General features: G+C 52.0%; 3 protein-coding genes and 1 long non-coding RNA gene across 13 annotated transcripts in view; 3 read left to right on the top strand and 1 right to left on the bottom strand.

Moving 5' to 3' along the window:
- The first annotated feature begins 439 nt into the window (after positions 1-439).
- Flad1 (flavin adenine dinucleotide synthetase 1) lies at positions 440-9,648 on the top strand. Of its 4 annotated transcripts, none has more exons than NR_155545.1 (8): positions 440-537; positions 941-1,163; positions 3,155-3,899; positions 4,765-4,912; positions 6,399-6,466; positions 6,551-6,740; positions 8,852-8,925; positions 9,020-9,648. NR_155545.1 is itself a non-coding variant. In NM_177041.4 (8 exons), the coding sequence occupies exons 2-8, from the start codon at positions 1,077-1,079 to the stop codon at positions 9,153-9,155; spliced, it is 1,479 nt and encodes a 492-aa protein (NP_796015.2). In that variant the 5' UTR covers positions 440-537; positions 941-1,076; the 3' UTR covers positions 9,156-9,648. The 4 variants fall into 4 exon arrangements, 3 of the variants coding, with proteins under 3 accessions (NP_796015.2, NP_001349304.1, NP_001349305.1); NM_177041.4 differs by having other exon boundaries at positions 6,368-6,466; NM_001362375.1 differs by having other exon boundaries at positions 440-575; positions 6,368-6,466.
- A 22-nt stretch (positions 9,649-9,670) lies between these two features.
- Lenep (lens epithelial protein) lies at positions 9,671-10,425 on the top strand. The gene is made up of 2 exons (NM_020517.4): positions 9,671-9,921; positions 10,009-10,425. The coding sequence occupies exon 1, from the start codon at positions 9,682-9,684 to the stop codon at positions 9,865-9,867; it is 186 nt and encodes a 61-aa protein (NP_065263.1). The 5' UTR covers positions 9,671-9,681; the 3' UTR covers positions 9,868-9,921; positions 10,009-10,425.
- A 3,116-nt stretch (positions 10,426-13,541) lies between these two features.
- Positions 13,542-20,457, bottom strand: Gm15417 (predicted gene 15417). 2 transcript variants are annotated; one of them, NR_040403.1, is made up of 2 exons: positions 19,815-20,457; positions 13,542-14,362 (listed from the first exon to the last, which is right to left on the bottom strand). It is a non-coding gene; the product is annotated as a predicted gene 15417 (long non-coding RNA). The 2 variants fall into 2 exon arrangements; NR_040404.1 differs by lacking the exon at positions 19,815-20,457 and adding an exon at positions 17,928-18,031.
- Zbtb7b (zinc finger and BTB domain containing 7B) overlaps positions 18,648-23,532 on the top strand; it is a 16,030-nt gene continuing 11,145 nt past the window's right edge. Inside the window, exons 1-2 of one of the 6 annotated variants that reach the window (XM_030252554.1) lie at positions 18,648-18,707; positions 19,186-19,286. The gene's annotated coding sequence lies outside the window, so the exon portion shown is untranslated. Of the gene's footprint in view, positions 18,845-18,942; positions 19,287-20,251; positions 20,368-23,532 lie in introns of those variants that run through there. The other 5 variants (XM_006501314.2, XM_006501313.2, XM_006501316.3 and 2 more) reach the window with 5 other exon arrangements.

Below are 23,532 nucleotides of genomic sequence, written 5' to 3'. Positions count from 1 at the left end.
ATCCCACCACTCCCCAGGCAGTTCGAGACCAGGCTGATCGGTTTAAACAAGTTACTTCCCGGGCTATATACTGGGGCTCTGTCTGAACTGTTTTTTAATATTTGAATGAAACAGAATCAGACCTTCATTTTCTTCTAGTACTACAAAGCAGCACCCGACAGTCCCACCCGACAGTCCTTAAAACACCTCCCAATATTTTCCCTTCGAGTACCAGAACACTTTAAGTCCCGCCCTCCATGGGCTAAGGCCAGGCCCCTATTTTTACTTCCGGACAGTGATGACTACATGGTGTTGCCAATAACAACTTAGCATTTCCTCTAGCTCCGCGATGAGGCGCGTGAGCGATTGCCGGTTAGACCAATAGAACCACTGGTAGGAGTGAGCGACAGCCAAAATAACCAATCAACATGAAGCATTGTAAGGCGGGACTTTGAGTACGGAAGCTGTCCTAGGACATGCGGAAAGGAAAGAGCGAATGACCCTGTGCAGGGGGCAAAATAGAGGTGGGATGATACGAGATCAGTGATCTGAAGCCTGGTGAGAAAAAGAGATCTCGGGATAGAAAGGGTGCAGAAGTAGGTTGAGCCCTGGTCATTGGCGGAGGGAGGAAAGAAATGCATTTAAAGGGACCCTAAGGCCCAGAATAAGGTAGACATTTAAAGGGACAGGTGATCCGAAGAGAAGAGACATTTAAAGGTGCAGATATACCCAAGATAGGGCAAATTTTAAACCTGCTCGGCAGACGGAGATATCTAAAGTGGTAGGTCTTGGGAAAACATGGCACTTTAAAGGAATAGGAATCGAGACGTTTTTAGGAACCTGGGGCTTAAGAGTATGTTAAAGAGGCCGGAGTAAGGGTGACTAAAGAAGATTGAGCCTTCCTTCCTCTAGGAAGAAGGTACACTCCTGACGTCTTCATTGTCCTTTCTGGCTCTTCCAGGTTCCCTCAACCCCGGAACTCAGGGTATGGCCTCCTGCATCCTGTAGACCTGGCGGCCTCTCAGTACATACGGCCCCAATTTGGGGTTCTGAGTGGCTACTGGAAAGCCTTGCAAAAGAGCACAGAGGGCAGGACCATGGCATCTAGGGCCTCTGAACTGCCCCCAGGATCAGGGCGCAGCGTGACAGCAGGCATCATCATTGTTGGAGATGAGATCCTTAAGGTGTGTCTGGAACGGAAGAGGGGAAGAGTGTGGCATTCTATTGTCGTGGACTCTTTACGGTGAAAGGAGGGAAACCGGAGTAGGAATCCCCTTTCTTGCCAAAGTCCGGCCCTGGAGTGAGTCCTAACACATTGGAGGAAAAGTGACCCTTCGGTTGAGTGTTTCTGTTGAAAGATGGGTAGTAACTTTCCTACAACTTGCTACGAAGTATGACTGGGGGCAGAGTAGCCACATAACAAGTGACAGGTGGCACAGCAAGTAGAGGAAGCTCAGCAGGCTGGATAGGCGAGCTAGAAGGAAGGTAAGAGAAGAAAGGACTCTATTCTGGACGGCCAGGGTGCTGTTAGAGGATGTGGCAAGCATGGGTTGGCAACAGTAATAGTTACCCTGATCTTTTTTAGTGTCTACCAGAGGCTGGTCTGCACTTAACTATATCACATGTGGCCTTACAAACTTCAAAAATTCCATGAAATTGGGGTTTTTATTACAGATCTCTATAAATTATGAAACAGCCTCAAGGAGGTTAGGAAACTTACCCCAGATCACAAGCCTACAAAGTCCTAGGAACAAAGTGATACATGCCTTAACCTCCAGCACTTGGGAGACAGAGGCAAGTGGATCTTTGTGAGTTCGAGGCCAGCCTGATCTACATAGCCAGTTCCAGAACAGCCAGGGCTACACAGAGAAACCCTGTCTCAAAATAAATTAAAAAAGGAAAATAGTGGAAGAGATAGGATTCTAGCCCAATTCTTCCTTACTCCAGAACACAAACCTGAGACAGAGTCTGACTGGGTATCCCTGGCTGGCTTAGAGCTCTTGTTTTATGTAAACTAGACTGGTTTTAAACTCACAGAAATTCACCTGCCTCTGCCTCTGCCTCTGGGGTGCTGGGATTAAAGATGTATGCCACCATGCCAGGCTTAAAATTTTTAATTTTATGTTTATATATCTGTATGTTGGGGTGGGGGAGTGCCCACAGAGGTCAGAAGTTATAGATTCCATGGAGTGGGACTTAAGGCTGTTACGAGCTGCCCAACCAGTCTGGGAACCAAGCTTGGGTCCTCTGGAACAGAGGCAAGCACTCTTGGCTACTAAGCCAGCTCTTCGGCTCCAGAACACAAACTTTTCATTTATTTTATTTGGAGACAGAGTCCAACACAAACTCTTTAACTACTCATCCCCCCTGTAGAGAGAGAAAAGTAGAAGCTAAGGCTAGGAAAGAAGATAGGGCACACAGTATAGCCAGCCAGCTTTAATGATTGCAAAAGAATTTGAACTTTATTCTGTATGCAATTGGAGCCAACATGTTTCTGAGCACAGAAGTGATTTAGCGAACACAGTGACGCATTAAAAAAAGTTACTTATAAGGCAGGGAGCAGAGCATAGTGGAGAGGATTGAGGACTGGGGGGAGTGGAACACTGGGGGGGGGGTAGGGGATGGATGTGTGGGAGACTGGAGGTTGGCCCAGAGCCTGTCAACATCACCCAGGAAAAAGACTCTAAGGAAGTGAGAATGTGGAGGAGAGAAGATGGGAGAGGTTTTAGAAGTGGGGTTGATTGAAATGAAAGGCCTAACTGACCATGACTACATCTGAGATATCACTGAGCAAAGCAACCAGGGTCGTGGTGAGGCTGCTCAGTATGAACCTGAAGCCAGGGACTAAAACTCAAACTGTTGGGGTCGGTGACCAAGTCCAAAGAGCCCCACAGAATTAATGATTGAGTCTATATCAAGTCAAGCTCAAAGTGCAGAACTGACTATGAAATCTATAAATCCAAGTGAGGTCAGGACGAATGACAGCCAAGTAGCCCCAGGGAGAATCCCTTCTTCTCTACATTCAATTTGGTTTCTCGTTCTTACTCCCATTCCAGGCTCCCTGGCAGTATCCCCCTCCAAAACCCAGCGCTCCATCACTAGACAGATGTAGCTACCTCCCCATCTGCCCTTCATTCCCCAGCACTGACAATCTTGTCTTTCCCTCAATCCCTAGGGACACACGCAAGATACCAACACTTACTTTCTTTGCCGGACCCTGCGCTCCCTGGGGGTCCAGGTTTGCCGAGTCTCTGTTGTGCCTGATGAAGTAGCCACCATTGCATCCGAGGTCAACTCATTCTCCAGGCGCTTCACTCACGTCCTCACCGCGGGGGGCATCGGCCCCACTCATGATGATGTTACCTTTGAGGCAGTGGCACAGGCTTTTGGGGAGGAGCTCAAACCACACCCTGAGCTCCAAGCAGCCATCAAAACCCTAGGAGGGGAGGGTTGGGAGAAGCTGTCGATGGTGCCCTCCTCTGCCCGCCTGCATTACGGTACAGATCCTCGAACCGGCCACCCCTTCAGATTCCCGCTGGTCTCTGTCCGAAATGTCTACCTCTTCCCAGGAATTCCGGAGCTTCTGCGACGAGTTTTGGAGGGACTGAAAGGGCTGTTCCAAAACACAGCTGTGCAGTTCCACCTGAAGGAGTTGTATGTGGCCGCGTCAGAGGGCTCTATCGCCCCCATCCTGTCGGAGGCTCAGGCCCACTTTGGGCGTAGGCTTAGCCTGGGTTCCTACCCTGACTGGAGCAGCAACTACTTTCAAGTGAAGCTGATTCTAGACTCCGAGGAAAAAGAGCCCTTGGAGGAATGTCTGGCCTATCTGACTGCACGTCTGCCCCAAGGATCACTGGTCCCCTACCAGCCCGATGCTGTTGAGAAGGCTGGTGAGGCTGTGTACAAACTCGCGGAGTCAGGTAGGAGTCTCCTAGGGGAAAGCAGTGTGGACCAGAGTCTGGGTTCTCCTCTAGGTTTAATAATGCTTTCAGAGGCCGGGCGGTGGTAGCGCATGCCTTTAATCCCAGCACTCGGGAGGCAGAGACAGGAGGATTTCTGAGTTTGAGGCCAGCCTGGTCTACAAAGTGAGTTCCAGGACAGCCAGAGCTATACAGAGAAACCCTGTCTCGAAAAAAACCAAAAAAACAAACAAAAATAATAATAATGCTTTTCAGAGGCCTTCCCACAGATGCAAGAAAAAGGTTGCTTTGTTCATTTCCCCAATAACTATTGATACATCCTCTCACCAGCGCTGCGCTGGGGGGGTCACGGTTGGTATAGCTTGTCAGAACTGTTGTGCTCTACAAAACGGATTAGCTGGTAAACGGGTGGTTGTATAGGTGAGATGTGATTCTGAAATGGATTCCAGAACTCCACACCAGAGAGACCAGCTTTGATCTGGGGAAGGAGAAGGGTTCTCTGGACTAATGCGGCTCTCTGAGAGATAGGGATTTGGTCGCACCTAGAGGTAGGCAGGAGCAAACAATGTGGAAAGAGACTGGCAGGAAGCAGGTAGGGCTGTGGAGAATGAAGGGAGCCAGAGCAGCCCTCAGTCTCTGCCTGGGAGGAAAGACTAAAAACATGGTCATGTGAGGGGGGCTCGAAGAGCAAGCAGGGAGACAGAAGATGCAGGGCAGCACGGAAGAGTTTAGATTTACCCGCAGAACACCAGGACAATCATGAAAGTCTTTAAGCAAGGGTCACATGACTTCTTTAACAGCCATGGATACCTTGCTAGCCTTCTTGTATACCTAGCTGACGTTCTCTTCCCTGCCTGCATGGCAGGCTCTTGTCTGGGGAAGAAGGTAGCAGGTGCCCTACAGACCATCGAGACTGCCCTGGCTCAGTACCATCTCTCCCAGCTCTGCGTGGGCTTCAATGGGGGCAAGGACTGCACCGCACTCCTGCACCTCTTCCATGCAGCCGTGCAGAGGTAAGCCTACCCCTGGGAGCTAAGGCCTCAGAAAGACCCACCTGAAACCTCTCCAGCTCCCCACCCCAGAAAGCACAGCGTCAGCGTGCACAGGTGGTGCTTGAGAGGAAGGTAGCTAGGTGATCAGCCAGTGCCGTTTCCCCCGTACTCATTGAACATCTGGCATATGTCTGGCCCCAGGTCTAGGTGTGTAGTCAACCACAGGGAAGTCAACAGTCCAGCTGGGGAGGTGAGATTTACTGGCAGTCATAGAACCTGGCGTGGTTGCAGCCCCAGCAGTCAGGGAGTGAGGTTGCTTCATCTGAGCTCAGGAGCTGGAGGCTAGCCTGGGGAGTGTTTTGTATGTGTAAGCACCTAGTACGTGCGTTAGTCAGAAGAGGGTGTTGGATCCATCCTCAGTGCCAGGACTTACAGATGGTTGGGTTGTGAGTTACCATGTGAATTCTGGGAATGGAACCCAGATCTTCCCCAAGAGCAAAAAGTGCTTTTAACTGCTGAGTGAACTCTTCGGCCCTTGAGTTTTTTGTTTGTTTGTTTGTTTAAGATTTATTTATTCATTTAATGTATATGAATACACTGTTGCTATCTTCAGACACACCAGAAGAGGGCATCAGATCCCATTACAGATGGTTGTGAACCACCATGTCTTTGCTGGGAATTGAACTCAGAACCTCTGGAGGAGCAGTTAGTGCTCTTAACTGCTGAACCATCTCTCCAGCCCCCATAAGTTTTTTGGTTTGGTTTGGTTTTTTTTTTTTTTTTTTTTTTTTTTTTGGTTTTTCAAGACAGGGTTTCTCTGTATAGCCCTGGCTGTCCTGGAACTCACTTTGTAGACCAGGCTGGCCTCGAACTCAGAAATCAGCCTGTCTCTGCCTCCCAAGTGCTGGGATTAAAGGCGTGTGCCACCACGCCCAGATCCCATAAGTTTTTTTAAAGCCCTATCTTTAAAAAAATAAAATAAAATCTCAGCTGGCTGTGGTGGTTCATGCCTTCAACCCTAACAGAGGCAGTAGAGGCAGGCGTATTGCTATGATTTTGAGGCTATCCTGGACAACATAAAAAGCCAGTGAAACCCAGTTGTTTTTTTCCCTTGGGGCAAGGGGAGTTTTTTAATCTTGTAATAACAGAACTGATGCTTGGGTTTGAGGTCAGAATGAACTAGGCAAACTGGCACATGCCTATAATCCCAGCCCTCGGGATGCTGAAGCAGAAATACTGCAAGTTTGAGGCCAGCTGCTACATATTCAATTACAGCCTGAGCTCTGCAGCAAGACCCGGCCTCAAAGCAAAAGGATAAGAGGTCAGGGTGGGCTTCTCAGGAATTGGGTCTGAGTTTGCTGGGTGGAAAGGATAAGAAAGAGGGAGAGAGCATGGGTGCCAAAGAGAACCCTGACCTCCCTGGAGAGCAATTTTCTTCTCCATACTGGCAAGTCTGTGGATCCTTACTCTCCCCAGAAAATTTCCTGATGTTCCAAAACCTCTCCAGATCCTGTACATTCGTAGCATCTCGCCCTTCCCTGAGTTGGAACAGTTTCTGCAGGACACCATCAAGAGGTATTGGGACCTAGAGGATCGGGCTCCCGGAGGACCTTGGTAGAATCTACCCTGGTCCTCATCTCTGTTCTCTTCCTCCCTAAGGTATAATCTCCAGGTGTTAGAAGCCGAGGGTAACATGAAGCAGGCCCTGGGTGAGCTTCAGGAAAAGCACCCCCAGCTGGAGGCTGTCCTGATGGGCACTCGACGGACTGACCCCTACTCCTGTAGCCTCAGCCATTTCAGTCCCACCGACCCTGGCTGGCCTTCATTCATGAGAATCAACCCGCTGCTGGTAATGTGACAGGATTGTTGGCCTCCGGTCCCTAAACCTTCCCAATGCCCGCTGTGAGAAGGCTAGAGCCAAGGCGCCCAGTCTCCCAAGGCAGGCAGTGCTGGGCATTCATCCTTTTAACCAATTAAGTGGCAGGCAGTGTGCTTCTCCCTGTGGAAAAAACAGTGACCTGGGCCTGTGCTATTCAATACGATAGTAGTCATTTGTTCATACTTAAATTGTAATTTAACTGAAATACAGATTATGGGGCTGAGGATGTAGTTCGTTTGACATAGCGCTTGCTTAGCACACCTGAAGATCATGTACCTGTGCCTATAATTTCAGCCTTCAGTAGAATTAGAAGTTTAAGGCCAGGGTTGGCAAAATGGCTCAGCCAGTGAAGGCACAGTGAAGGCTGCCAGGCCTGATGGCCTCGCTTTTATCTCCAGGACCGATATGGCAGAAGAGAACTGACTCCCACAACTTGCCCTTTGACCTCACACATTCCCCGCCTCCCCCCCCCAAAAAAAAAAACACAAATAATTTTTTTTTTAAGGTTCAAGGAAAGCCTTGGCTACACAGTAAGCTTGAGGCCAGTCTAACCATGAGATGCTATTTCAAAAATAGAAAGAAAAAAATACAAATTACTAAAACCACTGAGAGGCCGAGGTAGGAGGATTGTGTGAGTTCAAGCCAAGCCTGGTTGAAACGCTGTCTCAAAAAAACAAAAGCCCTGAATTATTTACTTTCAGAAGATGAAATTTATGGCAAGTGACTCATAATGTCTTGTTTTGTTTTGTTTTTCGAGACAGGGTTTCTCTGTGTAGCCCTGGCTGTCCTGGAACTCACTCTGTAGACCAGGCTGGCCTCGAACTCAGAAATTCATCTGCCTCTGCCTCCCAAGTGCCCAGTGTCATTTTTTTTTTAATTAGATAAAATTTAAATGTCAATTCTAAGAGCCAGGGATGGGCTTGGGTGAGTCCTTGCCTAGCTTGTATAAAGCTATAGGTTCAATTCCTAGTACCACATAACAGGAGGATGTAGCTGAGCAGGTGAAGTGCCTCCTTAGATGCACAAAGCCTCGGGTTCAGGCTCTACCACCACGCCTGCCCAAGCCTGCCCATCACCACTCTAAGTACAGATCGCTCTGGACTTGGGAGGACAGACGTTCAGGTCATTCCCAGCTCAGCAGTTAGTGAAAGGATAGCCTAAGATGTGTAAGACATGCCTAGTACACACCTCAACTCCCAGCAGGTGGGAAGATAAGGCAGGAGGATGGCCATCTTGAGAACTGCCTGAACTACACAGTAGGACCCTGCTAGGAAGAAAGGAAGAGAGAAAGGAAAAGCAGGAAGGGAAGGGGAGAAGAAAAATTAGGCCAATATTTTATGTGTATGGGTGTTTTCTCCGCATGTATGTCTGGCTACCATATGCATACTGAGTGCTTGAGGAGGCCAGAAGAGGGAGTCAGTACCCTAGAACTGGAGATACAGGTGATTGTAGTCACTATGTGGGTGTTAGGAACTGATCCTGGGTCCTCTGGAAGAGCAATCAGTGCTCTTAACCTCTGAGCCATCTCTCCAGCCCCCAAACTCACTTCTTAAGTTATCCTAGCCACATTTCTTTTCTTTAAGATTTACTTATTTGTTTATTTTATGTATTTATTTTATGTACAACTATAAGCTATCTTAAGACACACAAGAAGAGGGCATCAGATCTCATTATAGATGGTTGTAAGCCACCCTGAGGTTGCTGGGAATTAACTTAGGACCTCTGGAGGGACCACTGAGCCATCTCTCCAGCCCTCTAGCCACATTTCGAATCCCGCAATATGAGGGAGCATGTGGCTAGACAGTTCTACTGTGGCAGAAAGCTCTAGACTTGAACACAGCCCTCATCATCCATGTGGAGTTTACTCCACGGGGGTAGGTGACTGGAAGCAGAATCAGGCAAAGGATAAAGACTTTCTCTGGCTCTCTACTGAGCCCACACAGAGCAAGGTACACTAGCGATCCAGATAGCAAGCCCTCCTCAAGGCCAAGTGAACAAAAGTACCTGGGATGGGCCCATCCCCAGGATGGTGTGGTAGGTGTGGCTGAGGACAGGTCTAGTGACTGATTGTCATTTCCCAGGACTGGACCTACAGAAACATCTGGGAGTTTCTGCGGCAGCTGTTTGTCCCATACTGCATCCTATATGACAGAGGGTAAGGTGGTTGACGGGCTGGGGTGAGAGGATGCTGGGAAAGAGAGCCCACCCATCACCCACATCACCCACATGCTCCTGTCTCAACACTCCAGGTACACATCCCTGGGGAGTCGGGAAAACACAACGCAGAATCCGGCCCTGAAGTGCCTGAGCCCAGGAGGACACCCTGTCTACCGTCCAGCATACCTACTGGAGAATGAGGATGAGGAGAGAAATTCCAGAATGTGATCTCACACAAGCTGGGGACAAGACAGAGGGAAGGGGGCTGGCCTGGGCTACCTGTCATGTCAGTAAAGTGTACCTCACACCCCATTGTTGGTGCCTGTTGCTCTGGCTGTGCCTTCCTGGTCCGAGGTCAAGGGAGGCTGACAGATCTGAACTGGCAGTGCTCCCTCGGGGGTCCAGGAGTAACATAGAACATACTAGAAAGGAGCTGCTCCAGATGGGTCTCAGTGTCAACCACAGCCAGAGCCCACCAAAGGAGAGGAGGCAACCAGGCAGAGCACTGCCTGCATGGACGGGAAGTTGAGCTTTCCTGGCTGTGGAGGACAGAGGATGGAGCAGCCAAGCCCGCCTGCCCGCCCTAACCACCATTCCTGTCTGAAAGGCTGAGTCAGCCTGCTCAGAGGCCCAGAACCTTCTTTTGCTAGACCCTAGAGCCTTTGTTTTTAGTCATGAGGCCTGAAGGGGTGGGGACAGTGAATAAAAGGTCCCAAAGGCAGTGTCCACACCCTTCTGCTGAGCTGCTGTCCACATGAGGCCACCAACGCAGCCCCTGACCCAGGCCCTGCCCTTCTCTCTCAGAGATGCCCTTCGAGGCACTGGCCTCCAGGTGCCTGTCATTAAAATGGGCACAGGTTGGGAGGGCATGTATCGAACCCTGAAGGAAGTCGCCTACATCCTTCTTTGTTGCTGGTGTATCAAGGAACTGCTGGATTAATGGTGGCAGGGAACACCTCCTGTCACCCCTGACACCAAGACCTGCATCCCTCAGGTGGGGAGGGGAGGGCAGACTCTCAGGAGGTGTGGCTGCAGCTTCTGGGGTGGAACCTGCAGCCCAGCTCTCCCATCTTTTCTATAGCCCTAAGACTCCTGGAGCCAGCTGGCCTTCACCAAGGATGGGTCACAAAGAACTGAAGAAAGAACCACGAACCTTGCTCTGAGCTGTCCATCCATCTGACCTGCCTCACCCTGGGGAATCTCTCCTCAGCTCCCATCTCTGCTGTGCTCCTGGTACGCATGAGCTTGGCTCAGACTCCATTGAGACTACGGCAGGATCTAATATTCCTCCAAAAATTGGCACAGTGAGCCCACCAACCCACGTACTTGAAGAACTAGGAATGGACTGCCCCTGAAATGCCTGGTAATCACTCCACTATAAATATAATAAATAGGCCTCGAGGCCAAAAATTCTGAACATTCAAAGGGGAATGAGGGCATGTGTGCTTGGAAAGGGCTTAGAGCCAGAGAGCAGGAAGAAGGACAGATCTCGGGAGTAGTGAGACCAAGAACCAGCTTTGCTGAATCTCTGTTGCCAGGAGGGAAGAGCAAAACAGAAAAGCCATGTTCCTCCCAACTTTTGTGCAGAGAGGACAGAATGGAGCAAGCCCTATTCTATGAGGCCTGGGATGCTAGGATGAGGACCCAAAGACTCAGCCTTTTCCCAGAAGATGTGACCTAGGCAGCTCCCTGTCCTAAGGAACACGGGAAGTGTACTCAGCTAGTCCCAGTTCAGATACACTAAGACACCCTAAGAGAAAGCACCCATGAGGTCATACCACCCCTTCAAGCCTGTCACAGCACACGTGTGACAGCACATAATCTGCGTGAGTGAATGGCCTCCTGACTTGCCGTTGGCAGCCACCAGCACTTGCTTTCTTTGAACTGTTAGCAGCCTGTGCACATGCGTATACATCAACTTGTTCATGCGCCATCCCCACCCCACCCCCATCCCCACCCTTACCCTTAGTAGCACTCTTTGGCCTAGCCATTGCCCACCTCTTACCTGCAGCACTGACCCGTAGGTAGTATATAGCTCTCTGCCCCATCTCCTGGAGCCAGCTCTTTTTTGGCCTTTTGCTTAGTTAGCTCCTTTTTCTCTGGGCCTGTTTTTATTGTTGGTTATCTGGTTGGTTGGTTGGTTGGTTGAGTTTCCGTGTTGGGGACTGAACCCAGGACTTTGTACCTACTCCTCTCCCTATACCACAGCCTGATTTTTGTTGTCATACAGATACTATATGTACTAGTTGTGGTAACCCACACCTTTAATTCCAGCACTTGGGAGGCGGAGGCTGGAAGATTTTGAGACCATCCTGATCTATACAGCACATTCTTCAGTGAATAAGTGAATATGAATTGGATAATCAAATGTTAAAATTAGTGAAAGAAGCAAAAAAAAAAAAAAAAAGATTTTTTGTTTTGTTTGTTTTTTCAAGACAGGGTTTCTCTGTATAGCCCTGGCTGTCCTGGAACTCACTCTGTAGACCAGGCTGGCCTCAAACTCAGAAATCCGCCCGCCTCTGCCTCCCGAGTGCTGGGTTAAAGTCGTGTGCCACCATGCCCAGCTAAAATAAATATTTTGCTTTTTTGAAACTGGGCCACTCTTTAGCCCAGGCTGGTTTTGAACTTACTGTGCAGCCCTGGCTAGCCCCTTATTGGAGCCAGGGCTACACAATGAGACCCTACCTAAAAAGAAATGAACAAATACTTTCTAAAGAAATACTATATGCCTGGGCAGTCAGGAAGCAGAAACAGGAGTGTCTCCAGTGCGACACCAGCCTGGGGCTGTACTTCCAAGCTATCTCTGGGTACATAAGAAATCTGTCTCAAAATAAATAAAGAAAACAAAAATGTCGGGATATAGTTCAGCAGTGGGATGCTGTGCAGGGCCCTGAGATCCCCAGCAAGGTAGGTGTGTGTGTGTGTGTGTGTGTGTGTGTGTGTGTGTGTGTGTTTATGTGTGTGAGTTGTGTGTGTGTGAATGAGAGTGTATGTGTTTGTGTGTGTTTGTGTGAATGAAAGTGAGTGAGTGAGTGAGTGTGTGTGTGTGTGTGTGACTGGGAGGATCACATGGCAATGTACACCTAAAGAATTCTAAAAATTCAGGGTAGTGGCTCATGCCTAAGACCCAAGCATTTGGAAGGCCATGACAAGAAGATTGCCTCAAGTTCTAGTCAGCCTGGGCCAGAATGAAACCCTGACTCAACAAACAAACAGAAAACAACAATAAAATTCTGGTCCCTGGAGGTAACCAAGAGATGATGTACACAAAGACAGCATATTCACTGCTAACAAATAGAGATGTCTACTGTCTACCAGTCTGGGTGCTTTGGATAAGCAGGAGCCAGAGTCCTGTCCTTGTGAAGCTTGCGTTCCAGTCGGTAAGAAACACCGTCACACTGTAGAGTTACGTATACAGACATGTATACTTAACATATACATGTAGACCAGGCTGGCCTCAAACTCAGAAATCTGCCTGTCTCTGCCTCCCAAGTGCTGGGATTAAAGGCGTGTGCCACCACGCCCGGCTTGTTTTGTTGTTTTCATATACTGTATCTCTGTATAGCCCTGGCTGTCCTAGAACTCACAGAGATCTACCTGCCTCTACCTCCTGAGTGCTGGGATTAAACAGGTGTGCCACCATGCCCAGCTCATTGGTTTGATTTCTGAATCAGGAATCCTAGCTGCCCTTGAATTTGTGGCAGTCCTCTTGCCTCAGCTTCCCCAGGCCTGGGACTATAAGGGTGAGCCACCATATCTACTCAGTTCTCCTCTCAACACCTGCAACACGCAGCTCAGAAATACTGCCTGGTTTCTTCTGAGTCTCCTGCCCCAGAACACTGCCGGACTGAGAAAGGTCTGGCCCAGGCAGGGAGAGCTGGTGTGCAGGCAGAGATCCTACCTTCCCATTGAACCTGGGGCTTTCCTTTCTCTAGAGCCTGCCCTCTGCCTGGCCAGCTCTGACTGTTCCCTAATTGAGCCCAGGCTTGCTGCTGCCTTCTTTTCCTTAGAGTCTACGCTGGCCAGTAGAAGTGGGTCCCAGAGTCTGAGGTCTGAGCACAAAGGCTTTTGCTAGAGGAGAGGATGTCTGGCAAAGGGAACTGGCGGATGGAGGCAGCAGAGTCCAGAGCTGTATGCTGTGGGGACAGGTAGTGGGGGGCTGGTGGGAGGAAAGAAAGAGGAAGACTCATGGAGACTCAAAGCAAGCCACAGCTGGAGAAAGCTTTCCCACTTTCTAGACTGGATGATGCTTTGACTCTTCTCACAGCCGGCTACTTCAAGCAGGGTGTGCTGCTCACATTTATAATCCAGTCATCCAGCAAGGGGATTACTTCCAGTTTGGGGCTAGCCAGGGCTGCACAGTAAGTTCAAAACCAGCCTGGGCTAAAGAGTGGCCCAGTTTCAAAAGAGCAAAATATTTATTTTAGCAGGGCGAGATGGTGCACGCCTTTAATCCCAGCACTAGGAAGGCGGAGGCAGGCGGATTTCTGAGTTTGAGGCCAGCCTGGTAAACAAAGTGAGTTCCAGGACAGCCAGGGCTATACAGGGAAACCCTGTCTCGAAAAACCAAACATATATCCAAAAAAAAAAAAAAAAAAAAATATATATATATATATATATACATAATTTTATTTATGTATGCGAGTATGCTTTCTTCAGACACAGCAGAGGAAGGCATCAGACCCCATTACAGATGGTTGTGAGCCATCATGTGATTGCTGGGATTTGAACTCAGGACCTCTGGAAGAGCAGCCAGTGCTCTTAACTGGTAAGCCATCTCTCCAGCCCGAAAATCATTTTAAATAAATAAATAAATAAAAGTCTCAAGCTGTAGCTCTGTCCCACTCACTGTGTAAATGAGGCTGGCCTCAAACTCAAAGAGTTGCCTGTCTCTGCCTCCTGAGTATATTTTTTAAAGTATACTTTAGGGTTGGCAAGATGGCTCAGTAGATGAAGGCACTTGCTGTCAAGCCTCCTCATTCCAATCCCCAGGACAGGACACACATGATGGGAAGAGAGAACCAACTCGTGCAAGCTGTCCTCTGACCTCCACACCTGAGTGAGTGTCTGTGTGCTCAGGAGGAAAAGTAAACTTCAAAAGTAGGCAGGCTGGAGTGTGGTGGTGAAACCTATCTCAGAACCAAGCAACAAACAACCCTACAACAAAAGTAGGAAAGATAACTAATGTTAAAGGGGATTATTTCACATTAACTTGAATAAACAGGCCCAAGAAGGGAAGCGATTCATCCCAAGGTCAGAAGAACAACACTCTTTAGTAGAACAGACATTCAGTGCACCCACGTTTCCACATCTCAACTTTAGGGCTTGCCAGGTGGGTAGCACACACACATCTATCTTCCCTTCGATTCCGGAAGCTGACGTGGGCAGTTTGATCCCCGGAGGTGGAGAACAGCAGGAGCGATATAGTAAGACTCCTATCCAGAAAAGAAGAAAAAAAGAGAGAGAGAGAGAATCAAAATCAGGATTCCTCGTTAACCTTCCTTCCTCATCTGATTGGTTTAATTGAGCCAGGCAGTAGTGGCACTCAGCACTCAGGAGGCAGAGAGGCTGGCTGATCTACAAACCTACTCTACAAAGTGAGTTCCAGGACAACTAGGGTTACACAGGGAAACCCTGTCTTGACAAACAGAAAAAGAAAGAAAGAAAGAAAGAAAGAAAGAAAGAAAGAAAGAAAGAAAGAAAGAAAGAAAGAAAGAAAGAAAGGAAGGAAGAAAGGAGGGAAGGGAGAGAGAGAGAGTTTAGTGGCCCAGGAGGCAGAGGCATCCCTCCTAAGCAGAAGCTGATTCCCATCAAAGCTCCAAGATCACTGTGTCCTTTACTCCTCGGACCAACTTAAGGTCCCATCTAAATACCTTTTGACTACAATGGTTTCCTTAACAAGAACTTTCCCATTTTTCTTTTTTTTTTTTTTAAAGATTTATTTATTTATTATATGGAAGTACATTGTAGCTGTCTTCAGACACTCCAGAAGAGGGAGTCAGATCTCGCTACGGATGGTTTGTGAGCCACCATGTGGTTGCTGGGATTTGAACTCTGGACCTTCGGAAGAGCAGTCGGGTGCTCTTACCCACTGAGCCATCTCACCAGCCCTCCCATTTTCCTAGAAGAGAAAAAGACATGTGGCAACTTTTCCCAATGCTCTCACCCCAAAAGAGCTACTCAGGCCTTGAACACTCTAGGCTTCAGGAGCCTAGGACAGGGTGGGTAGAGAAGCAAGATACCAAGACAGAGAGGGGAGTTACTGCCTGCCCTGGGCTCCTTGAGGCCCTCTAGCAGGCACAATAGATAGGGGTCTCTTTGGGGTTGAAAGGAGCAGACTAGACCAACAAGCTAGAAGTGACCTTCAGGTATCACAGCAAGAGAAAAGCCTTCTATCCAAAATGTCTGTAGGTTACATTCCAGGTAGAACCAAGGGTGCAATGTGAGAGACAGAGTTGGGGGTGGAGCACAAAGAGGTAAGAAAGAAATCACAGTAAGATGAATCTGAGGGCCAAGAGGGACAGCCCCACATTTTCACAGCAGACAGAGAGGAGAAGCTGGCAATCACACATCTGGGCACAGACACCTCTAGGCACAAGGAACAAAGCTCTCATTTGCATTTCGTTTACATAGGAGTTATTTCCCCATCCCTACGAAGAAGCCTCTGGCTTCTCAGACTTAAGCGTCTTTCCCCAGCCTCCTAAAAAGTATCCATTCCAATCAGTTAGCTACGCACAGCTCCTTACTTATCTGGCCTGGTCTGAAGAACCGCTACCCTAACCCATAACTGGAAGGGGTTTAGGAGCCTTTCGCCACCTAGTGGCAGGTAGGAAGCAGGCTGCGCGCAGAGGGGTTCTGTTTTGCCTGTCTGGGACGTGGAGTTTTGGAAAATGTTCCCCGGAGCTTCCTGAAGCTAAATTTACCTCCCCCAGCCCTGGGGGGCGCAGAGATCCCAGCGGCGATTAGCACTGCGCTGCAGCGGGCTCCAGCCGAGAGGCCCAGAATAGGCGCGCAGTTATAAATAGTGCTACCCGCAGGTGTGGGGGGTAGTCGGCGGGAGGGGGTACCCTTGGCAGCCACCGCCTCTTCAGGTGGGTTGGGCGGTCGCGGTAGGGGTTCTGGGGGGCGGCGGGAGGGAGGGGGCTGCGGTCTGAGCGCCCCCAGCGGTTTCCTGGGCGGCGGGTTTTTCGAGGGAAGCGGAGGCAGCCGCGGGAAAGGGGCGGGGGAGCAGCGATTAGGTGGGCGCCTGGAGCAGACCGAGGAGCTGCTTTCAGCTCAGTGCCCCCACCAGAAACAAGCCCCCAGACTCACTTTAGGACCCTGACATGGAAAGCCTCGCCTCCAGCCGCACACTTCCTCCGGGACTCTGCAAACTTGTAGCTGCTCAACTCTTCTGTGTACTTGGACCAGCCAGTCTCGAAACCAGGCCGCCACCCAGAGTCACTATTCCCAGCCTTAGTTATAAAGTCCTTCTTGCTGCGGCTTTTATCCTTCTCAGGGCAAACATCTCATTCTCGGGGTATTTACTCACCTACTTCTCTCGTGCATTAAAGTCTAGAATCTAGAAAGTTGCCTGAAGATGTAAGTCTGAATGTGAGGATGGGGGACGCTCACCAGGAAGCCCCTGCACACCCCACACTTGCCTTCCAGTTCTATAGCAGCTCAGGTGTATATGGGATTGATATGGGGGTCAGGGGAGACGCCAGATTCCCAATAAGGGGGCGGGGTTCCACCAGCGCTTCTTGGCCTCGGTCTCTGGTTTGGCAGTTACGACCCAAAGCGGGGGAGGGGATTTAGACAGAAATTTCAAGTCCGTGTTCCCCCAACATGAAAGGGAACTAATAACTATTTGTACCACAAGGAAAAGCAAACATGGAAACATGAAATGGAAAAGAGCCACTAAGGAACTAACAGTAGATTTCCAGAACTGCTAAAGAATGATAATCCAGCCGCAGAAAGACCCGGGTTGTGTCTAGCCAGAAGCAATTCCAGAGGCAGGGGTGGAACAACAAAGCGGTTCGCGTCTAAGTCCCTTAGAGCTAGTGACAAGACCCTCACTCTTCTGGAGCCCTGGGCCACTTTCCTACCCTCTCCCAAATCTTTTTCCTAGATCTTGTACCCTTCTCGTGAAAGCAGTTTTCCCTCCACTTTACTTAGGTGTCTAGTACTGTTGCCTAGCACGGCTTACTCCCTGGTCAGCAGGACCCTGACAGTAGAAGGAAGGGAAAAACCCTAGTCCAGACACATCTTGCTCGGAATCCTTCCGACAGTCCTGCGGGGCCGCTAGGAAAACCTGGAGCAAAGATCAGACTTGACCTAGGGCGTGCTGGTGTTGGGGGCGGGGGAAAGCGGGACAGAAACAGATAGGAAAACCCGGAACGGATTGCTTGAGCCAGAGTTCCTCATGCTAGCCACTGGTCCCTATTGCCCCCCTAATTCTCCAGTGAGATAATGTCTGGGGTGAGGGGCTGTTTAGTTTGGCTTGAGCCCTCCGGGGCGCCTCACACTTTCCGCCCCTGGCTGAGGGGCAGAGCAGCGGCCTCGAGGCTGAGTCATGGGGGGGGGGGGGGGGGGAGAAAGAGGGAGGGAAGGGCCGACTCCACCCCTCCCCCTGCTTGGGGATCCCGGGTCAGCCCGGGTGAGGGCCAGGGCCCCCCTGGCACCGCCCATTGTGGTCCAACAGGTTGAGCTGGTGTCCTGCGGAGCCACCTGCTGGAAAGGGAAGGAGGCCCCCTGCGGAGGGAGCTGGGAAAGAGAACAAGTCCGACCCGGTTCCGCCTGGCCTGCTGCTGCGAAGCCGAACCTGGTCCTAGAGAGCGGGATTTGACTCCGTTTGAAACGAGTAGGAGGGGCCCTTTTGGGGTCTATAGCATCGCCAGCCCAGTTGTAAGCGTCCCTCAGAGACTACCATTCTTTGGGTCGGGCACTTAAATACGAATACCGGTTTTTCCCAAACCCACTTAAGCAAACATCCTAAACCACCCAGGTCTCTATCGTCACCTCGGGGTCTGAGTGAATCTGCGCCAAGATCCCTCCACTGTAGGGTCTCAGTTTCTCCACTAAAAGTACCGGCTGGTTGAAGGCAAAGCGTCGGGGCCCCAGAGGGAGCGCACCTCCCCCTTCCCCTTCCCAGACTCAGTCCCTCCCCTTTGAAAATGCCAAGGCAGCAACGGGCACTGGCTAGAGCGCAAAGGCTCCTTGCCCCGGGCACTGTTCCCTCCCCGCGGGGCGCCGTCACGCGTGGGGAGGGACACAGAGTGCCCACAGACTCGACTCCCCCGCTCCCTCGGAGGGGGATGGGCCAAGAGGCTGAAGCTCAATGTCTAGAGGTTCTCTCTCTTCCTGGGGCTCTGACCTGGTTAAAGCCCCTCGGCAGGACCCCACTCTTTCTAAATTTTAGGTCTTCATCCCCAGCAGCGTATCCGTAACCTCTCATACCATTCCCTCCCCAGGTGGTGACCCTACAGAAGCCCCTCTTGAAAGAGAGGAAGTCCCTGAGGGGGCTGCTCCATTCCCTGGCCACTGCGGACACTGTCTTCGGCCTCCCTCCCCTTCTGGTTTCTGGCCAGCCCAGGCTCCACCCCCTCCCTGGATGAACCCTAGGCGCGTCCCACATGGGATAGGCGGGTGTTCAGGCCAATGGATGGGCAGGGCGGTGGCGTGCAAGGGGTGGAGCTGGGCAGCAGCAGAGGGCTGGACGGGGGTCGGAGGCGGAGCTCCAGTTAAGGTGGACCGGAGGAGATAGTGGTAGAAAGCAGAGAGGGAGAGGGATCGCGGCAGGTGAAGGGAGTTTGAAGGAAAGAAGGGAAAGGAAAAGGGTGGGAAAGGCTCAGGGAGCGAAGCAAAATCTCGGAGAAAAGGGACGAAAAGGAGGGAGGGACCCATATGCTCCCTGCTGGAACTAGCTGTTGGAAGAGGTGGAAGTTTATGTCCTTATTGGGCGGAGGGAGGGGGTGCCTGGGGGGGGCGGATGAAAAACCAGGAAGTGACAGAGGGTGTTGCTAAGGGTGGGGGGGGAGTTTGGGGGTGGCAGGGGCGGGGGGAGGGAGGGGAGGGATGGGGGGAAAGCAAGAGAGAGGACAGGTGAGACAGCAGGACAGGTGAGGCGGGCCTTGGGGGGGGGGGCGAGTGGAAGCCAGGTGAATGTACGGCTCTCCGCGGCCAAGGGGGGGGCGGGCAACAGGAGGAGGCAAAGGGTGGCGGAGGAGGAGCCCCCCAGCAACGAGCAGCGAGCCACTGACCGCGGCCTTCTGACCAGGACCGGAGCAGAGCCCCAAGCCCCCCAGCCTGGCGGGGGACGCGCTTCTTCCTACACCCTGTGCCTCTGCAGCTCCAGCGAACGGACCCAACGGCTGAAAGGTAAGTGAACCCCACTTTTTGTCCCTTGGCTCGGGATACACTAAACTCGAGCCTACTGCAGTGTCCTTCGTGCGTCCTGTGAGACCCCTGTACACACACGTACACACACACACACCAGATTTCAACCAGTCGCATTCCCTGTAGCTTTCCTGGGTCTTTGGAATTGGTTTTAACTTGGAGGAAAGGTAGAGAACTATGGACTATTGGCCTCCCCCCAACTCTGAGCGGAGGGTCTCCAGAAACTTTCTTTGCACTTCTAATATCATACAGACTGTGAGCTACGGGATGGAGAGGGGGTGAGCTGCACTGAACTTACCCCTACCCCCAGTCGCTTTTGTGACTTTAGGGGGAGACCCCAGACCCGACCGAATGGAGGGAATGGAAACCCTGACGGACTATAACTAGGACAACGCGTGTCCCCACCCACCCACCCAGCTCCGCGCCCCCCTGGCACGGTGGGCTGGACCCAGGCCAGTGGCACGGGGGGTGGGGGGCAGCGGGAGGAACCGCGGCTTGGGGGAAAGTTACCGGCTGGACTATTCGGTTTCTTGCGCTTCCAGAGCCGCGTCGTCTCTCCAGCGGTAGTGCGGCTCAGCAGGACGACCCCTCTGCCCCTCCCGCTCCGCAATCACATTCCGGTCTCTCAAGCCTCAGGCCCACCGCCACCTTTTCAAAGTCAGCTTTTGCTCTCACAACTCCAGTGCGAGGGTGGGTGATAAGAACTCGACCTACCAGCGGTCTTGCCGCCGGCGCCGGCGCACCTGCCCTGAGCAGAGTGGGGGTCGCTGTGTGGTAGAAACCTAGTGCGCACCGCTGGCCGAGGTTGGCCATTCAGAGGGGTGGGGGGCGCTGCTTTCCATTTCCAGCTTTCTCTCCCCTCCTCCCACCCCACCCAAGTAAGAGAGCGACGTGTCCTGGCCAGAGCGGGGGGGGCGGGAGTGGGGGGGCAGCGTGGGCAGCGGGTTGTGCCCGGACACGTGCCTGCCCAGGCGCCCCGGCCCTGCTAGTGTTTGGAGAGAGGGCGGGTCCCCTGCCCCCCGCCCCGCACAACCCCCATGTATCAAAGGGCGGCTGAGACGTGGTGAGACCTCGGGGCGCCCTGGGGGGGCGGGGGGTAAGGCGGGGAGCCTGGGTCCGGAGCAGGGGAGGGGCAGAGGCGCCGGTGCTAGCTGACCCACAGGAAACGAGCACTGCTGACCTAGTTTGGGACACCGGAAGTGGGTGCTGGGGAGAAGGGGAGACCGGCAAGCTGTCCTGGCTTCCGGGCCAGGTGGAGGGCGTTCTTGAATTGACCCCCTCCCGAATGCCTTAGAGACCCCTAGCTGCAGCTGAGAACGGGAATGAGTCAGCGCAGCTATTTCTCCTTCCCCCAACTTATTCCCAGAGGAGGGGACCGTTTATCAAGGGTTGGGGGGAGTCAGATTGGGAAGTGAGGAGTTAAATAAACCAAGATAGGAACTCTCTGTTCCCTCGAGGCAGTGTGTGTTTTGGTGAGGGGGGGGGCGCTAAGGCCTGGAGGATTATTCGGTTGCGTTTTGCTACCCCACACACACCAACTGGTTTGGTCACCCCTGTACCCTCCTGGCACTGCTTATGGAGCTGGCATGGAGTGGACATTAGATTGGGAGGAGATACTGGGCATAAGAAGTATTGTGTTGGGCAGGAGAAGGGCATATTTCTGACTTGGTTTGGATGGTAGCTAGTGTTCCTCCTTCGTGGTTAACAAGGACAGGGGGCTCCCCCCGGAGCAGCTGATGAAACAAGGAGAAATCTCTGCCAGTGTCTCCTGTCCCTGGCCCCCGGGACCCCAGCTCCCCCAGCGTGCCTGTTACATGGTTGCTGTAGGCACGCTGTTGCCTGCTGACACCCCCAGACACTGTCCCCCCCTCCCTTGGGTACCACCATCCCCAGCCTGGGGTCAGGAAGGGGTTAATACCATCGGAAAGGGGCTCTTGGGAAGAAAGCAAGCAGTGCCCACTAGGCTCAGGTGTCAAGGAGACAGGCCTGCTCTAATGGGGCCCTCTCTCTACTACTCAGTCCAGGTGCGACAGCCCCGGTGGCTGGGAGACAGGTGCTGTCCTCTTCCCCCTTCCCCATGGTGCCCCCTGGCACCCACCGCCCCCAGCTCCTCCTTGGCCTAGTGCCTGCCCCAGGAGGGCGCGGCGGGCAGCGGGGGCTGGGCTAACAATGCACCATCGGGCCCTTTGTGTGCTTGCACTTGGCACCCTGGGGAAGAGTGGGGGAGGGGACCCAGCAGGCATGGGGGGGGGGGTGGAGCACCTCTGGGGTGGGGACAGTGAAGGCTTGGGGAGAGAAGCTGAGAGTGAAAACAGGTGGGGAGGAAAGGGAAGTAGGTCAGATAGAGTGCTGGCCCCCCATTCCCAGCCAAGGCTAAGATGAATGAGATCCTGAATGGCATTGGTGTTGGTACCTGAGGCCCAGCCCAAGAGTGGCCATTTGGGGGTCAGAACTTACTGGGCCAGCAGACTGCTCAGGTGGAGGAGGCAAGGCTCTCCTTTTGATAGCTGAGAGAGAGAGAGACCCAGTTCTTTTGGCCCAAGGCCAAAGACCTAAGCCGGGGAGTAGATGGGCTCCAAACAGGGCACTGCCCTCTGATAGACGCCTCTGGGCCTGCTTCAGGGCTTCCTGCCTCCAGCCTGCTTGGCTCTGTGACCTTCCTGAGAGTTAAGACAGCCCTGCCACCAGGCCTTGGGGCTTGTGCCTGTTTTGGCCCAGGGCTAAAAAGGAGGGTGGGGGAGGAAGGTGGAGACAGGCAGATGGATGGGACCCTGGCATGGGGTGTGCCTGCTCTGTCCTCTCCCCCCTCCTTCTGCTGAGTAAACCCGTGAGTAAACTTGACGTTTTGCCCGGACAGTTTGAAGTTGCCTTGCTGCCCCCCCCCTCCAGTCCTGCCAATGCCACAGCGGCCAGGTGCCAATGCAGGCCTGGGGGGCTGAGAAGAAAGCATAGAATGACTGATCAAGAACTGGAGGGTGAGAGACCCCATTACCACCACCACCTAGCCAAGCTAAGGCCTTAGCAATAACCCTGAGACCTGTCAGCGTTTGTCACAGAACTTCAGGGACCCCAGAAAAAGTGTCCTCAAAGTAGATCTGTTATCCATCTCTGACCTCCACCTCCACTAGGGAAAGACACCCAGATGCCATCTGGCTTCCTGAGATGCCATATCTTTTTATGTTCAAAGGCCGCGCTAGTCCAAGTACCTTTAGCAAATGTCTCAGTGGGGCCAAAGAGGATTCCCTCTTTGTGGCCCACAGCCTGGGATGGGTAGGAAGCAGGTGACATGGGGACCCTTTAGCTATCTCTTCCCTGAGGCTTCCTACCTCCTAAGGTCTCTGCCCTGCCCTTACCTTGACTTCACACCTAGACCTAACCCCACACATGGCTCCCTGCGCTGTGTTCACCATCAGCCTAAGTCCTTCCTTGCCCCAGACTCTTCCTCTGCCTTTTAGCTTTCTTAGCACCTTCAGAGGTCCCTAACCTGCAAATACCCATACCACATCCAGACGTTGAAGGTACCTATGGCAAAAGGGGGTTGGTGGCAAACAAATGGAGCCAGTCACCTACCCACACACATACATTAATTGGATATCACTTAACATCACCATTTCCTCCTGTACCTTTGCAGGTCACCAGAATGGCAGGAGAAATGCCTTCCCAGTCTCTGCCACGCCTCAGAGTGGGGCTCCCCCAAGACCTTGCTTTCGACTTCATGTCTCTGGCTTCAGTTTCCTTCCTGTTTCCACTCCCCCCCCCCCCGCCCCCCAGCTCCTCCCCAACCATATACCCCTTTCAACAGACATCCTCTCCTCCTTCCTTCCTCCTTTCTTTCCCCTTTGCCTGGAGTAAGGGGGTCTTCTTTACCCACCATGGACTTACTAACCTGTCTTACACTTCTTAAATCGTGTTCCACTTAGAGAGATCTGTGACCATTCTTTCTCTAACCTACCAGCTAAGCTCTTGGGAAGAGAAGAACCCAGGGCTTCTTAAGGGAACTACAACTCCCAGTGTACATGCAAAGCAGCTGTGATGCACACTGGGAGTTGTAGTCCTTGAGCTCTCAGTTTGGCCAAGTCTAAGAGTGTTTCTGGGTAAGGGTAAAAGTCAGCACTGGAGTGGGTTGCAACAGAGACCCTCTGTATTCTCTTTACTTTGTTCTTGCCACTTCATTCCCATATGACACTGCGTATTGACATCCATCTTCCATTGCTGAGACTGCCCATCC

The sequence above is a fragment of the Mus musculus genome, chromosome 3 (assembly GCF_000001635.26).
Source record: "Mus musculus strain C57BL/6J chromosome 3, GRCm38.p6 C57BL/6J".
Taxonomy (NCBI): Eukaryota; Metazoa; Chordata; class Mammalia; order Rodentia; family Muridae; genus Mus; species Mus musculus.
This window is presented reverse-complemented; position numbering and strand designations above follow the sequence as displayed.

Excerpts from the sequence above, each read along its gene's own strand:
- Flad1 (NM_177041.4), top strand. The coding sequence starts at position 1,077 with ATGGCATCTAGGGCCTCTGAACTGCCCCCAGGATCAGGGCGCAGCGTG. Across the intron at positions 1,164-3,154 it reads TTGGAGATGAGATCCTTAAG|GGACACACGCAAGATACCAA; the intron begins GTGTGTCTGGAA and ends CTCAATCCCTAG. Across the intron at positions 4,913-6,367 it reads TTCCATGCAGCCGTGCAGAG|AAAATTTCCTGATGTTCCAA; the intron begins GTAAGCCTACCC and ends TACTCTCCCCAG.
- Lenep (NM_020517.4), top strand. The coding sequence starts at position 9,682 with ATGAGGCCACCAACGCAGCCCCTGACCCAGGCCCTGCCCTTCTCTCTC.